Genomic DNA, 16,515 nt, shown 5'->3' with positions numbered 1-16,515 from the left:
GAACTGTTTCAGCAGGTAGAAGATCTACCCTGGACCCAGGTAGTACTACGCCAGATCATCAGGAAGTTTTTCTAATTTCTTCATACAGAATGCGAGTCCACATTCCTTTCCAAAAGGAAACCTCTGGACACTGTCTTCTACAAAAGAAAGTGCCGAAAGGACAGTCAGAAGAAATTCAAAAGAAAAGAACCCATCGTACAATCAAATTCCAGCTTCCCAACGCTGGTGCGTCTCTTCTTGATAAAATGGCCAAGATGAATCAGAAACCAGAAGTTAAGAGTTGGTTTGGAAAGCCCAGCAGCAACAGGTTGTCAGGGCTGCCAATACATACATACATACATACATACATACATACATACTACATACATAAATAGGCCGAGTAGACATCAAAGAAGACAGCAATGACTTCTGCTAAGGCCCCCATAAGGGCAGCACCTAAGCAAAAGATTGTGATGCCTGTGAAGGTCTCTGTTTTTAAAAAATGTGTAGCCAGGCTGGCCTTGAACTCGTGATCTTCCTGTCTCTGCCTCCTTCAGTAAATCCTACCAGCATGTGCCACCTCAACCAATGATAGTAGAGAATTTTAAATAAAGATCCATCTGTAACTCTACATATGGGAGCAATTGAGGAAGATACTCCATGTTGACCTCTGCCCTCCATACGTACACATGCATGCATACACACCCATGCACACAGCCAAAGGAACATATTACATACATACATACGTTTTTTTAATTTAAAGATAAAAAGAAAAATTTTAAAAAGTTTCCATTAGGGATGATAAAAAACATTACACAGAAGGAGAATGGCAATGGTTGCCTCACTAGTATAAAGTCCGTCATAGCCCTGTATTGTACAATTAAATTGTAGGACCCAGTCATAACAAGCTCAATAGAGGCCTGAGTCTCAGTAGTTTACCCTAAGGCAATGCCTGGTTCCAAGAAAGATCACAAACTGAGATCACCGAGGTACCACCCAGGAGCAGACCATCCAAAGGAAATTCTACCATTCCAACCATTGTAGGCACCCCTAGACAAATGTCAGCCAATCAGAGCTCCTGAACCTTAGAAATCCCGCACCCCCACCTTTGCTACTATAAAAACCCAACCCTAACTGAGTTTGGGGTTCTCAGACCACTTCAATATGTTGGATACATGGAGACTCTGAGTTTGCAAACTTGTGTAATAAAGGTTCTTTGCTTTACATACAGGACTTGGTCTCCTAGTTGGTTTTTTTTGTGGGGGGGGACTCTGTGATCTGAGCATAACATAATTATTAAAATGGTAAACTTTTATGTTCTATATGTCTATCATATAAAATAAGACTGAGAGACTAACTTGGTTCACATTCAGAGCATTCTCACCCAAGTGTCTAGATCACCAGGCCTCATGTAGTGCTTTTCAAATCCTCACAAAACTAGTAACAAAATAATTAGCTTATTAAATACTTATCGTAGTCTAGGCATTGTACATTGTTTTATGTCATTTGGTCTGGGCTGACGCTGAAGTTACAATTCTCCTGTTTTAGCATCTCGAGTGCTGGGATCACAGACCTAGGTTACCACATTCAGCTTGAACACTAGGGTTTGAAACTGAGTATTCTTAACTGGGCAGTGGTGGTGCACGCCTTTAATCCTTGCACTTGGGAGGCAGAGGCAGGTGGATCTCTGTGAGTCTGAGGCCAGCCTGGTTTACAGAGTGAGTTCTAGCACAGCCAGGGCAACACAGAGAAATCTTGTCTCGGAACCTCCCAACCCCCCCCCTCGAAAAAAAAAAGCCAAAATTCTGAGTATTTTCAAAGACCAAATTGTTTCTTGGTTCCAGAACTTTTTCCACAAGCCTCTCTCATACTATAAAGATTGTATACATAGTCCTTTGTTTTGTTTTGTTTTGTTGGTTTTTTGAGACAGGGCTTCTCTGTGGCTTTGGAGCCTGTCCTGGAACTAGCTCTTGTAGACCAGGCTGGCCTCGAACACATAGAGATCCGCCTGCCTCTGCCTCCCGAGTGCTGGGATTAAAGGAGTGTGTCACCACCGCCCAGCAAAAGATGTATTTCTTTGTGTACTAACTCTTTGTTTATGCCTGAGTGTATATAGGCACAGCACTTAAGTTGCAGGAGCACTTAGAAGTTCAAAGGGGGGGTCTTGTGTATCTCCTGGAACTAGAATTACAGGCTGTTGAGGTGCCTGATGTAGGTTCAGTTAATTGACCTAGGTCTTCTGCAAGAGCAGTTAATGCTCTTAACTGCTGAACCATCTCTCTGGCTCGGAGAAGTGATTTCTAGGGGTTGGGAGTGTGGCTCAGTTGCTAGAGTACCTGCTTAGCACGCACAAAGTCCCAGGGTCAATCCCCAGAAACACATACAAATTCAGGAACCAGACATGATGGCACACATCTGTAATCCCAGCACTTGGGAGGTGGAGACCGGAGCATCAGCAGTTCAAGGTCACCCCTGGGCTACACAGAGAGTCCGAGGCCACTGTAACCTATGTGACACACCGAATGATGCCACCACCACCAAACAGACAAACAAAACCAGCAGAAATGAGTACATGAAGGCCTCTGCCAAGGAGGAGAAGCAGCCAGCTCTCATGGTTCCTTCCCACCTGCCTGGCAGTGCTCACATGAATTCACTCCCTTAATTTCATAATAGGCCTCAGGTATGGGAGCTCTGATTACCTTCATTGTAGAGGAGGATGTGAGCCACAGTGAGGATAATTTTCCTAAGGTCACAAAACCACTTGATACCAGAAAAATAGAATTTGAAATCTCTTTATTACTACTGTATCAAATGTACAGATGCATGCGCGTGTGGAGGTCAGAGGGCAGCTTTGCTGACTCAGTTCTCTCTTTCCGCCTTCCTTTGGGGTCCCAGGATTGAACCCAGATCACAGCTCTCAGGCTTGTACAACAAGCACCTTTCGCCTGCTGGGCCATCTCACTGGTTTCAAGTTAGGATCTTTAAACCGCCCCCCTCCTTTCTAATAAGAATAATATTCTCATGTTTCTAATACCAGAAAGGCAGAATGGCTAGCCCCTCTTCTTATTTCATTGACGATGTCCCCCTGCTTCACCTCCTCCTCATGACTGATCTGTTGGTGATAAAAAGTACATAAACGAACAAAGGAAAGACCCCTTCACCTCTAGGCTGCCATCCTTACCATCAGACAAAAGTAGGAGGGGTCGTGTCTCTCTTGTGCACTCTTTTGTGTGTGTGTGTGTGTGTGTGTGTGTGTGTGTGTGTGTGTGTGTGTGCCGTCTTTCAAAGTAAATTTCATATTGGATAGCATCTTTATAAGCACAGATTTATATGAGCACATCAATGAGTGAGGTACATTCTTTCACTAGGCTCTAGGGGATCTTCCATATTTCCATGTCTTGAATTTTCCTCTATTATCTGAAGTTTTTCTATTCCTGGAATCCTCTTACTCAGATCTCTTACCTGCATCCCACCGTTTTGGGTGACCAAATCATTCCCGCCTTCCAGCCCCTCACCTTGACCTTGAGCTATGAGCCACTTTGGGGAATTTGGGGAAGGCCGCATCCCTTGGCCTGTCTGCTTCAACCCCTACTACAACAGAAAGGGGAGTCCAGAAAGTGCCAGAAGCTCTGTGAGTGTATCTGTCAGCATTCGTCTGCCCATCTACTTCATTTGCCTGCATTTTTATACAAAACCTAGTGTTAGACCCTCTGAAGAATCCATATTGGTAGCGATTGCACGCCCCCATCTCGGAGCTTCTGAATATTCATGTGGGAAGCAGAAGGGCCGTTATCAAAGAAGGGAGAAACGGCAATTCATAAATATTAATAGAGGCAGGTCCACGTGCTCCAAGGAAAGCTATGAATGTTCACGAGAGGATGACGTTCAGGCTCTGGGCGCGCCCGTTGGGCGGGTGCCCGAGTGCAAGCGCGCCTCCGGGAGCTCGGGCACGAGCGCGGGGACCGGCACCGCCGGAGCAGCGGGGTAGCACTCGCTGGCTGGCTTGCTGCTGTCGCTGCGCTGCGCCGCCAGGCTCCTGCTAGCCGGTGAATGGGGGTGTTCGGCTGAGCCCCGGGATCCGCGTCCCTCCACTAGGACCCACACAGGTGAGGTCTCGGGGTTAGAGAGTAGGGGACGACGACCTCAGTCTGAACTAGATCCAGTACTGGGGTGGGGGGGGCAGGGGATCGAATCCGGGTGATGAAGGAGGCCAGAGGACTTCAGATCTCTCATAGGACTCCTGGGATAAGCGCGACTCTCATCCCCATTGGGTCCCATCCACACACTGAAAAAGAAGGGCCCATGAGCCATCGCCCTGGTTGTACCCAGTTGTGCGGGAGCTCAGCACCAGGGCCCCGGAGTGAGATGCTGGATTGCTGGATACTGGTGGCATCATCTCAGAGCATCGTGTGTGTGTGTGTGTGTGTGTGTGTGTGTGTGTGTGTGTGTGTCGGGAAACACTGCCTGATCGTGTTGGAGCAATATGGATCCCCTATATCAATCCAGGACCGTTATCTGGTCCGGTTATCTTGGGCTTCTCAAAATCATCTTTGTGCCTGTCATCTATTTGTGCCCCTTTCGCGGGATGTGGAGGCTTCCCCAGACGGTACATTCTCGCAGTGTCAGAACCTCTGGCTGCAGTCCTGGGGGAGCGATTGTTTTACTACACAGAGCAGGTCGGAAAAAGAACGAGTGTGGCAGAGAGGAGTGGTGTGTGCAGAGCCGGTTGTCGTCCTCAGGGCCCGGGGCTCTGCAGGTCGGGGCGGGGGGGCGCTCAGCTTAAGGGGTGTTATACAATCCGCTCTTCTGCCCTCTTGCCTTTCCCTTCGCATCCTGTCTTCTGGCACGACTCACACCATTCCAGGCGTCCAGGTCTTTTTTGGCAAAGGGACAGTGGAGTGTGTGCAGGGGCTGCGTGGGATGAGCTGGGCTTCCTCGGAGTGCCAGCCATTGTGCTGCCTAGAAGAGCCTTTCTTTACTCTGACAGAAGAGGGAGAGGAGGTCTGAAATGGAGGTGAATGGAATAGAAGAGAAGGGGGGAAGGGTACGGAGCCCAGTGAAGGGGTTGCTGAGCCATGTGCAAATGAGTATTTATTCTTTCTGGCAAAATGGACAGCTAACGCTAGCCAGGTTTTGCAAAAGAGCAGTGAGAATCTGGAAGTAGATAAGCGAGGACATTTTAAGGGTCTATGTGGGGAGGGGAGCGAAGGGGAGAGGAAGCACAGAGTCAACTAGAGAGCAAGTGATGGAAAGAACAGAGAGATGGAATGGGCAGTGTGGAGGTGCAGAGGCCCAGCACGGGAAGCATGGTGAAATCTCACTCCCATCCACCATTCTCTCAGCTCAGTGCAGCAGGGGCTGGTGATTTGTGCTGCAGACCCAAGCCGCTGCAGCTTCTGTACCGTTAGGCTGCAGGGAGAGGCTTATGTGCTTCCTACCGGGTGTCTGTGGAGCTCTCTGTGTGTGCATTTCTCTTCCGAATGACATCACATATTGGGAGTCAGAATAGATGGAATAGATTGTATGAAAGGCTTAAGCTATAGTCTGTACTATGTTCTATAATAACAAGAATACAACGACTTACCTGTTACTCCTTCTCTGGCATTTTTGGTTATCTAGTTAATTTGGAAGCACAGAGAGAATGGTTATTACATGGATTAACATCAACTTTTTTGTGTGCGGGAGAGGTGAAAAGAGAACCTCAGGTGTCACACACGCCAAACAAGTGCTCTATGACTGAGTTGCTCCTCCATCCTTAGCACTAGCTTTTAAAGGAGGAGGGCTGGGAGAGAAGCTGAGGCTTGAGGACTCAGCAAGCTTGCCAGGATGGAAGGATGGAGGGGCTACTTCAGACATGTCAGTTGAGAAATAGAGGCAGCCTACCTAGAGGAGTACAAAAGAAAATGAAGTAAAGAAGGCAGGTAGGGTACCCCATTAAAAGGGGTGTGCCAACACACCAACCCCTTCTCGAGGCTTGATCCTTGCTTCCTCTACCACAGCCTGAGATACAAGCGCTCTGTTCAGGCTGGGTACCATATTAATACAGATTCCCAGTTGTGCTCTCAGATTTAGCATTGTCTACCAGATCGTTTGCATTGTACTTCATGTCTTCTGGGTAGACTGCCGATGAAAGCCAATCAGGATATCTCATGGCTTGTTCCTACTAGTCTTGTTTCTGGACTCCAAACCTTCATATTCATGTCTTCTTTTATAATACTTTCTTTAAAGTTTGACTTGATTTATTTATTATCAGCCATGTGTATGTGTTGTGTGAGAGCGTACACACGAATGTGCCACAGGACAGTTTGGAGGCCAAAAGTCAACTTTCAGGCGTTGGTTCCCTTATGGGATCCAGGGATCAAACCTAGGCCCTCAGGTTTGCAAAGCAAGCACTTAAAGCCCACAGAGTCATCTAGATAACTCATTTCTGTTATAGTCTTGTAGCAGAATCTTTTCTCTCTAGGGTTGTCCGAGCCAAATATAGACCACTCTCTTTTTTAGATTTTTTAAAATTATGCATATGTGTCTGTGCACATGAGTGCGGGTGCCCTTCAAAGCCAGAGACATTGGACCCCCTCCCCCCCGACTCCTGCTGGAATTAGAAGCAGTTGTGAGTCACCCTACATGGGTGCTGGGAATTGAAGTTAGTATGTGCTCTTCACCACTGAGCCACCTCTCCAACTCCTAAGCATGTTTAAGATCTATATGGTAATCCAGCATTCAAAGCTCAGTACGTTCATTGGCTTTCTTGTTTGAAGCAGGCTTTCGTGTAGCCTAAGCTATCGCGGCACTGGCTACATAGCTGAGAAGGACCGTCCATTCCTAACCTTTCTTCCCCCATCAACCCAGTGCTAGGATTTCAAGTGTGCATCATCGCCACAAACAGCTTGAAGTTGTCTTAGTCCTGGATTCCTCTCGGACTGGCTTTTGTTGATAGTATGAACTGTGCAGTCTGGAATCAGCATCCCAGCTAGCATCACCTTCCTATCCTAGATCCTCTGTCATTCCCATAGAGAAACACCCATTGCAAGGAATCATAAATATCTGTAGTCAATTGACAACTGACCAGCTTTTGTGTCTCTCTAAATCGGGACCCGTGATCCAGGAAAATTTGACCAAGTGAATTAAAAAAGAGTCCTTGATGGGGAAAAAAAAAATGCCCAAATTCTTTCAGCGATTTTCTTCTCACTTGGTCACATTTCGAAGCAGTGTACACAGAATGTCATGGCAAGGATATTTTTCACATGACACATGCTTATCCACATTTTTTGTTTCTTGATCTTACTTGTTTATTTGTTTGAGACCAGGTCTCACTTGGTAGCCCTGCCTGACCTGGAACTCACTATGTAGACCAGGCTGGTCTTGAACTCTCAAAAATCTGCCTGCCTCTGCCTCCTGAATGCTGGGTTTAAAGCCAGGAGCCATGACACTCTCTCTCTCTCTCTCTCTCTCTCTCTCTCTCTCTCTCTCTCTCTCTGTCTCTCTCTCTCTCTCTCTCTCCCCCCTTTGGTCTGAAATTTCAAGGCCTTATTTTGCAACACCTTTTACTGACTACTCCTATGGTTGTTTGAATGTAATTGGCTGCCATAATCTTATAGGGAGTGGCACTATTAGGAGGTGTGACTTTGTTGGAGTGGGTATAACCTTGATGGAGGAAGTGAGTCACTGTGGGGGCAGGCTTTGAGGTTTCCTATGCTCAGAATACCACCCAGTGTCTCAGTTGACTTCTTATTGACTACAAGATATAGGACTTTGAGCTACTCCAGCACTGTGTCTGCCTGCATGACGCCACGCTCCCCGTCATGATGATAATAGGCTGAACCTCTGAAACTTTAAGCAAGCCATCCCAATTCAATGTTTTCTTTATAAGATTTGTCATGGTCATGGTTTCTCTTCACAACAATAAAAACCTTAACTAAGACAATCCCCAACTTTTCTCCCCATTTTTTATTTTATGTGTAGGTATTTTCCCTGCTTGTAGCATGGGTACCATGTTCATGCAGTGTCCAGGAAGGTCAGAAGAGGGTGTTGGATTCACAGGACTGAAGTTAACAGATTGTTGTGAGCAGCCATGTGGGTGCTGGGAATCAAACCAGGGTCTCTTAACCACCAAGCCATCTCTCCAGCACCCTACTTACAGTCTTTTAAATTGTCATTTCTTTGAGATGCCTGGCATCCTTCTTTATAATCCTGGAAAACTCTGATACCATTATTTACATAATTTACTTTTAAACTGATGGTGAGAATTTTTATCATCAAACTGTTTATTTTCCTTTTTAAATGTCTTTACTAAATACCTTCCCTGCCCCAGTGACTTGTTCTTAGTTTGTTGGTGTGCACAGTATCTTCATCTTTTGAATTTCTGCACCTTTCTTGGTACCTTGAATTACTCTTGGCTCACATTCACTGTCTAAAATGGTTCCTCTAGGATGAGTTTCAGTCATTCTAGACCTCTGACATCTAACATCAGAATTTCTAGTGACTCCCTCTCTTTCTGACCATATCATTGGGATTGTCACACCATTCTTATTCTTTTTCTTCCTCTACACATGAGGCTAGGTGATCTCATGTCCTTCAAACAGTGATTTTTCTGTCACTCTCCTTTTTTTTCCTTTTCCTTCTCTCTCTCTCTCTCTCTCTCTCTCTCTCTCTCTCTCTCTCTCTTTCTCTCTCTCTCTTTCTTTCTTCCAATGGGGTCTCATAAAACTCAGGCCAGCCTCATACTTGATATAATGTTGAGGATTACCTTGATCCTCCTGCTGGGCTAGTAAAGTAGCAGTAGTGGGTTTCTGTACTAAGATCTATAACCTCATTAGCTAGTTGGCTAGATTTTCAGTACCATCCATAATTTCTCTTTCATTGAGCAGGCCCTAAGCCCAACTAGACAGCTGTTAGTTACCACCAAAATATGAGTGCCACCGTCACACCCTTGGGAATATCTTGCGGTGCTGTCGTTATTGCAGTTCATAGGTGGGACTATCCGTTGCTTCCCTCCCTTGGCAGTTTGCTCAGCACCTTTTGTTACTATGAAAACTTGTCCTCAGAGAGGAGGCTTTCAGGTCAGACCACGCTCAAAACCCCCAAGTTTCTGAAGTACATGCTGTCTTCAGCAATAGGAACTTACCTTCAAGCTCTGATAGGCAGCCAAGGGCAGCAGTGATAGCCTGCATTGCTTTGGGAGTCTCCTGAACTCTTTTGACCGAGAACTCAAAAAGAGGTTTCATATGTCTAGTACTGAGGTTTTTTTTTTGCTAAATAGTCTATGGTTCTTGGGGGGATCATTGTCAACCCAAGTAGCATAATTTTATTTAAATCATATATGTAAATGTATAGTTAAATAAAAAATAATGTTTCCTTATGGTCTTTTTAAACATCCTTCGTGCTATTTTTCCCTCCTCCTTTCCTCTTCTTCTGTACTGAACTCTCTGCTCCATCCCCAATTAACCATTCCTTCTCTTCCCATTTCCCCCTCTGTATCACTAGTGTTGTGCTATGGCCCCTTCTAGCACTTCTTCCCTCTGCCCCGTAGTACATTTTTGCTTCCCTGGTTTTTAATGGCTACTCCAAGTTACACACGCACATCTGAAGACTGACTTTGAGACTGACCTTGAACTGATCCTTCTGCCTCTACCTTTGGCTGCTAGTGTTTAACTATGCCTCACCATGCTGCACTGAATGATGTTTTTAAATCCACAGAACAAAATACTGTGGCTTGAAATGGAAACCAATTTTACTGAAATATAGGTATAGCCAAAGACTTCGTAGGGGTTCGCACACCGTAGAGGAAGAACTTCTGATTGATAGACAATTGATTGATCATTGCTTTAAGGTTGTGTTGGGGTAATGTGGTGGCTGCTAGGCACACATAGCTGTTGAGTTCTTGCAAGGAGGCTAGTCCAAAGAAAGACTGTAACTATAAAATGCACATTGCATTTCGAATGACTTAGTACAAAATATGATCTCCGTATTTTTAATATGAATTATATATTAATATAGTCATACTTTGGATACATTGGATTCAGGAAATATGTTTCTATAATTAAAATATAAAGCTATTAAAATGAGTTTCTAAAGGTGTTAGCTCAATGCCAGCATTTTTATAGTAATTCATGAGGAAATCAGATCCTGGGATACGTGCCACTCAGTCAGCCATTGCACTCAGGAGTCTTGGCAACCTCTCACTTTTCCCTGTTGAGAATGGCCTTAGTTAGGGTTCTTACCGTTGTGATGAAACACAACAACCAAAAGCAACTGAGGGAGGAAAGGGTTTATTTTTGTTTACGCTTCCACAACAGAGTCCATCATCGAGGAAGTTAGGAGACAACTCAAGGTAGGAGCCTGGAGGCAGGAATTGGAGCAGAGGCCGTGTCGGACCATTGCTTATTGGTTTGCTATCCACGGTTGCTCAGCCTGCTTGTCATATGACCTCCACATACCTGCTTGCTTATGTGACGTCCACAATGGGCAGGGTCCTCTCATATCAATCACTAATTAAGAAAATACACTGTAGACTTGCCTGAGAGCAAATCTTATGGAGGTATTTTCTTAATTGATAGTTCCCTTTCCCGAATAACTAACCTGTCTCAAGTTGGCAATAAACTAGCCAGGACAGGATGGAAACCAGGGCTTCTACCACTAAATTACACATCCAGTCTTACTCTACCTGGTTTGGAGTGTATTTTCCCCCAGCAACTTTTTCTTTCTTTCTTTCTTTCTTTCTTTCTTTCTTTCTTTCTTTCTTTCTTTCTTTCTTTCTTTCTTTCTTTCTTTTATCCCTCCCTCTCTCCCTCCCTCCCTCCCTCCCTCCCTCTCTCTTTCTCTCTTTCTCTCTTTCTTTCTTTCTTTCTTTTGAGATGTAGTCTTACTATGTAGTCCTGGCTGGCCTGGAACTCATTACACAGAAGAGGATAGCATTGAAGTCAGGGGCAATCTACTTGCTTGTGCCCCCAGAGTTTTGGGGATACAAACATGTTCCACCCTTTCTGGCTGGTAATCCTTTTATATAATCATCCTATCATGTTTCCTTTGCAAACTAGAAGTGTTCAGAACGTATTTTGACGCCATGGTAACTGGCTTGATCTCAGCAAAAAAAAATCGGAGTAAGGGCCAGAGCTCACCCAGCATGCCCTCCGCCTTGTGTAGAGTTTAGTTTTGTGTATAGAACTAGAGAGTGAGCACTTAGTGGGCAAACCCCATGACTTTTGGTATCTGTCGAGACTTACGCATCTAACTACTAGAAATCATATAGACCAGAAGAGAAAAGCTGGCTATTTGTCCACATTACCAGGATGGAAGCTGGGCATGTGTAGAAGGGTGGCAGATGGTAATGCTGTTGGACACGGTATATGGGGCAGAAGAGCGTGTCTCAATGATACACATTGATTGGTTGCCTGGCCTCAGGGCAGTCAATGTGCTGTAGTCCTGGAGGATATCCAAAGGACGTCTGTGCCTTCAAGGAACTTGGATTAAACCTGGGAAGGGCCCTAGCTTTGGGGACTGAAGGATAAATCCCTGTTTTAGATAAGTGTGAAGAGGGCTAGAAGCATAAATCCCCGTTGAGGAAGGGTTTGAAGAGGGCTGGATGGGGGTGTGGGTCACAGCTGCTGGGCTTTACCAGACTTAGATGTGTAGTATCTTGTGTAGTATCCAAGATAGCTGTGGATTTGGCCTTTGGAACACATAGGTTGAGTCTCTCCTCCCTCTGCCCTGCCTCCCCACACCTTCTAAACAGGTTATCTCTCACTCTGTATTCCAGGCTGACCTGGAACCTGAGACAGGTTTCCTACCCCAGATTCCCAAGTGCTAGAATTATATTTGTGAGCTGCCATTCCTGATTAAAAGCTTAGCTATATTCTGTGTAGATTTTTTTTAGTGGGTAGACCGTGCTAGGGATCATATACAGAGATCTTCACATACATGGTAAGTGCTTTGTCATTGAGCTATATCCCTGGGGCTTTATTTCTTAGAAGACGGTAGACCGAAGGCTAGCCCCAAGCTTCTGGGTTCAAGCTATCCTGCCTCCTGAGCAGCTGTAACCTCAAGTACAAGCACCAGTAATGGGCTGCAAAGTGTCTATTAGTGTTTTATGCATTTCTAGGATTTATTAACGAGGAAAGCAATGTCTAGATCCAGGATCCCGTTTCCTGACCTGTGGAGCGATGCATGTTTCAAAATTTAGATTATTTCAAATTTTGAACAGGAGTAACTGCATGTTCAGCATCTTATTCACGGTGGGCTGAGGTAGTGAGCTCTGTTATTCATTTTCATTTTTATTTTTTGGTGCTAGGAACAGAACCCAGGGCCTTAAGTGTTCTGACCTTGCGCTCTGCCACTAAGGTATACTCTCATTCCCGTCCATAATTTAAAAAATTAATATTTCTTTAGCATAACACTCTCAGTGGGATAAATTCAGACCACAGGCAACTTTATATTCATGTTAGGTTTTATTGTCAAATTAGTTTAGGTCATGCTGGGTTTTGATACAAGAAGTTGTGAAAAACAAACAAATAAGAAACATCTAAATTAGGTCTGGTAGCATAGTAGCACAATCCAATAATCCCAGCTACTCCAGAGGCTGAGGCAGAAGGACCTGTGTGGGCTAAGGAGTGAGTTCAAAATCAGTCTAGATAACGTAAGGACAGCCTGTCTCAAAAGAAAAAGTAAAAATAGGGCTGGTGATGTAGTTCTTCATATTGCTTCTTATGTGCAAGGTCGAGAGAGAGAGAGAGAGAAAGAGAGAGAGAGAGAGAGAGAGAGAGAGAGAGAGAGAGGAAGAAGAAGAAGAAGAAGAAGAAGAAGAAGAAGAAGAAGAAGAAGAAGAAGAAGAAGAAGAAGAAGAAGAAGAAAAAGAAGAAGCAGAAGGAGAAGGAGAGGAGGAGGAAGAGGAGAAGGAAGAGGAAGAGGAAGATGTAGATCCTGTTGTTTTTGGTGGCTTGAAAAAGGAAAAGAGGAAGCACAGAGAACTTAAATAGCTTGCTTAAGGTCATAGCTGGTAGAGATAAAAGAATACAAATCTGAGTGTCCTAGCCTGGGCACTGAATGTTCCATTACTGTGGTTTGGGGGCAGCTCTAGCATTTGCTCTGTTTGTTATGATGATGTGCAAAGATATTTGAACTACTTACGTGCACTGTAGTAAGCAACTTCAGAAGCCACAGATACTCCAGTAAATATGATCTACTGTTGTTGTTGTTGGTGGTGGTGTGTGCATGGGCGTGTGTGCCTGCATGCATATGTGAATGTGTGGATGTGTGTGTATGTGTGCACGTGTGTATGTAGCTGTGCTCGCCCATGTGAGTGCATGTGGAGGCCAGAGGTTGGTATCCATAAGGCTTCTCCACCTTATTTTTTCACCCAAAGAGTGGAGGAAATTTTGTCTAAAGCCGAGTAATAGTATAGATGGGAAATTCCTTGTCAAGACTGACAGCAGCCACAGCACTGAAGGTACTCAGGGCATCTTTATTTTGTAGAACAGGACCTCTCATTGAACCCGAGACTTGCTATTTCAGCTAGACTGTTTGGCCTGTGAGTCATCTGCCTATCACACCCTCCAGTACTGAGGTTACAGACACACACTGCTCCTCCCCAATTTTATGTGCGTTCTGGGGCTCTCAACTCAGGTCCCTATGTGTATGCAGAAAGTCCTTTGCACTCCGAACCATCTCTCCAGCCCCAGGATAGGTTTCTTGTTTCGTTAGGCATATTTTATTAGCGCATATTAATTATCCAAAATGACAATTATGTTTTATTGTAATTTTTCACACATTTTTTATAGTGTGCTCTGTTCATATCTCCCTCCTTTCCCGTTCACGTCCCCCGTCATTCTTCTAGTCCCTTTCAAGTTCTTATCAAACAAGTCCCCTTCTACTTTCATAAGCATTTTTTAAATCTAGGTTTTGCACGGGGGAGGAGGACTCTGTTTTTCCAGGGGATGTAGAGGAATGGAAGATGTGATCTGGCTCCTTGGCAGAACTGGCACGAAAGCTCGGTCCAGACTCACACTGCCCTGTGTTATTTCTTCCAGGGAAACGGAGCTTGACAGTTGCAGTCATCCCACTGTGGTGCCAGGATGGAGGCCCCGCTGGTGAGTCTAGACGAAGAGTTTGAGGATCTGAGGCCCTCTTGCTCTGAGGACCCAGAGGAAAAGCCGCAGTCTTTTTACGGCTCATCTCCTCACCACCTGGAGGACCCTTCCCTCTCTGAGCTTGAGAATTTTTCTTCCGAAATAATCAGCTTCAAGTCCATGGAGGACCTGGTGAATGAATTTGACGAAAAGCTCAATGTCTGCTTTCGGAACTACAATGCCAAGACTGAGAACCTGGCTCCGGTGAAGAACCAGTTGCAGATGCAGGAGGAGGAGGAGACTCTTCGGGATGAGGAGTAAGACGCCTTAGCTCCCCTCTCCTGCGCCAGGCTGGGCTTCTCATCTTAGAGCTAGTGCTTGTTTAAAATGTTACGTGGGCAGGACTTACATGCTTACGTTACCGTAAGCTGCCCGTGACAGCTGACTTTACTCTCTACATGACTCCCCGTAGTCACCCTGGGAAAGCTTTCTTGGGTTGAAACGTTAGAGGAATAAAGGGTTCAGGTCTTTCTTTCTTTCTTTCTTTCTCTCTCTCTCTCTCTCTCTCTCTCTCTCTTTCTTTCTTTCTCTTAAACTTTACTTAACTTTATTTCATGCCCATTGGTATAATGATGTCAGATTCTCTTGAACTGGAGCTGCAGACAGCTGTGAGCTGCCATGTGGGTGCTGGGAATTGAACCCCGGTCCTCTGGAGGAGCAGTCAGTGCTCTTAACCACTGAGCCATCTCACCAGTCCCCAGGTTTTTCTAAATACAAAATAGAATTTTTTTTTTGGTTTCTCAAGACAAGTTTCTTAGTGTACCCTGGCTGTCCAGGAACTCGCTCTGTAGACCAGGCTAGCCTTGAACTCACAGAGATTCACCTGCCTCCGCCTCTCAGGTGCTGGGATTAAAGGTGACACCATTGCCTGGCCCAAAATAGAATTTTAAGAACAAGAAAAGATAGGGATCTAGCTTCCCCTCTCTCCCTCCCTTCCTCTCCACCTCTCTTTCTCTCTTTTTAAAGATTTATTTTCATTTTTGTGTACAGGTGTTTTGTCTGCAAGTCTATATGTATACCACATATATGTCTATTTTTATAGAAGCCCGAATAGGGTTTGGGATCTCCTGAAACTGGAGTTACTGATAGTTGTGGGCTACCATGTGGATGCTGGGAGTTGAACAATGTTCCTCTGAAGATCAGCTAGTTCTTCTGACTGCTGAGCCATCACTTCTAGCCCTGCTCTTTTTCTTTTTACATATTTACTTATTGTATATGTATTTGTGTATATGTGCAGGCACATACATGTCATCATGCATGTGTGGAGACCAGAGGACAACTGTCCACCTTCTACCAGGTGGGTCCCCGGGCTTGAACTCAGGTCATCAGGGTTGGTGGGAAGTGCTTTCACCCACTGAGCCATCGTTCAGGCTCTTTCCCTTCCCTGTGGTAACCTTCCCAGACATTAAAGATAAATTCCAGAAGAGAATTAGTTAGCTGGACAGTTTGCCTCAAGAAACACCTAAATTACATAATTACAAATCTCAAAAGTGTTCATAACACCCACTGAGATATGTCCAAGTAAGACAGCGTCTGAACTGAGAGCCCCGGACAAAAGAAACTTGGAACTTGGTGATGCGGCTTTTGAGAGCTTGCACAGATTTCCCATGTGGCTTACTAGCCACCTTTCAGGGCCTTAACAGCTGTGAAGGAAAGGAATCTGAGGGAAGCATTTCCTGAGGAGAAGTGAGGAGAGGAGCAATCTGCTCCATAAAGAAGCCTGTTCCAGGGTTGGGAACTTGCCTCTGCTGGTAGAAAGCTTGCGCAGTCCACATGAAGCCATGAGTTCCAGCCCCAGTGCCAAGTAAACTGGGTGTTGTGGCTCATGGCTCACAGCACTTGGAAGTGGACGCAGCGGGATCAGAAGCTCAGGGTCATTCTCAGCTACAAATACCATTTGGGGCCAACTTGAATACATGAGATCTAGTCTCAGAAAGAAAAAAAAAAGCATTGGAAGGGTTTTAGAGATTTAGGAGAAAACGCTTGAGTTCCTGTATGGATAAAATATGCATCAATTTTTCTTTAGAAATAACACAAAAAAATGTCAAGTCGTTGGATTGCTAGGACCAACTGTACTTGGGTTCTCCCCACCCATGTGGGGTCTCTAAGCCAGGGCTTTGTACGTACTAGACAATGGGGCTACTGCCGCGCTCCTTCCCGGCTCCCCTTTTTCATTTGTGGACTTGAGTAGAAAAAAAACATCCATAATAATTGGGTAAGAAATATATGGAAGACCCTGATTGCTTGATGACTTGAAAACAGAGAAGGCTGCCCCTCTCGAAAATACAGGAGCTGGGCATGGTCTGTGTCCTTCACTGTTACATATTCCCTCCCCTTCCACGGGGCTTTGTGTGCAGGAAGTGACCGAATGGTGTTTTTAAATGGATTGTTATACTAGTGAATGTGCTGGATGAGT

At 45.1% G+C, this 16,515-nt stretch overlaps 1 protein-coding gene across 4 annotated transcripts in view; it reads left to right on the top strand.

Annotated features, from left to right (window-relative positions):
• The first annotated feature begins 3,919 nt into the window (after window positions 1-3,919).
• The window catches only part of Fez1 (fasciculation and elongation protein zeta 1), a 54,539-nt gene continuing 41,943 nt past the window's right edge, over window positions 3,920-16,515 (top strand). The window contains exons 1-3 of one of the 4 annotated variants that reach the window (XM_048448857.3): window positions 3,925-4,085; window positions 14,001-14,356; window positions 15,337-15,396. In XM_048448857.3, the coding sequence (XP_048304814.1) occupies window positions 14,046-14,356; window positions 15,337-15,396 (371 nt within the window). In that variant the 5' untranslated portion in view covers window positions 3,925-4,085; window positions 14,001-14,045. Of the gene's footprint in view, window positions 4,086-14,000; window positions 14,361-15,336; window positions 15,397-16,515 lie in introns of those variants that run through there. The other 3 variants (XM_085689724.2, XM_048448863.3, XM_085689723.2) reach the window with 3 other exon arrangements.

Source organism: Myodes glareolus, chromosome 4 (genome assembly GCF_982192425.1).
Source record: "Myodes glareolus chromosome 4, mMyoGla1.1, whole genome shotgun sequence".
In the NCBI taxonomy this organism is placed as follows: domain Eukaryota; kingdom Metazoa; phylum Chordata; class Mammalia; order Rodentia; family Cricetidae; genus Myodes; species Myodes glareolus.
Note: the sequence above shows the minus strand (reverse complement) of the source record. Positions and strands in the feature narration are given on the sequence as shown.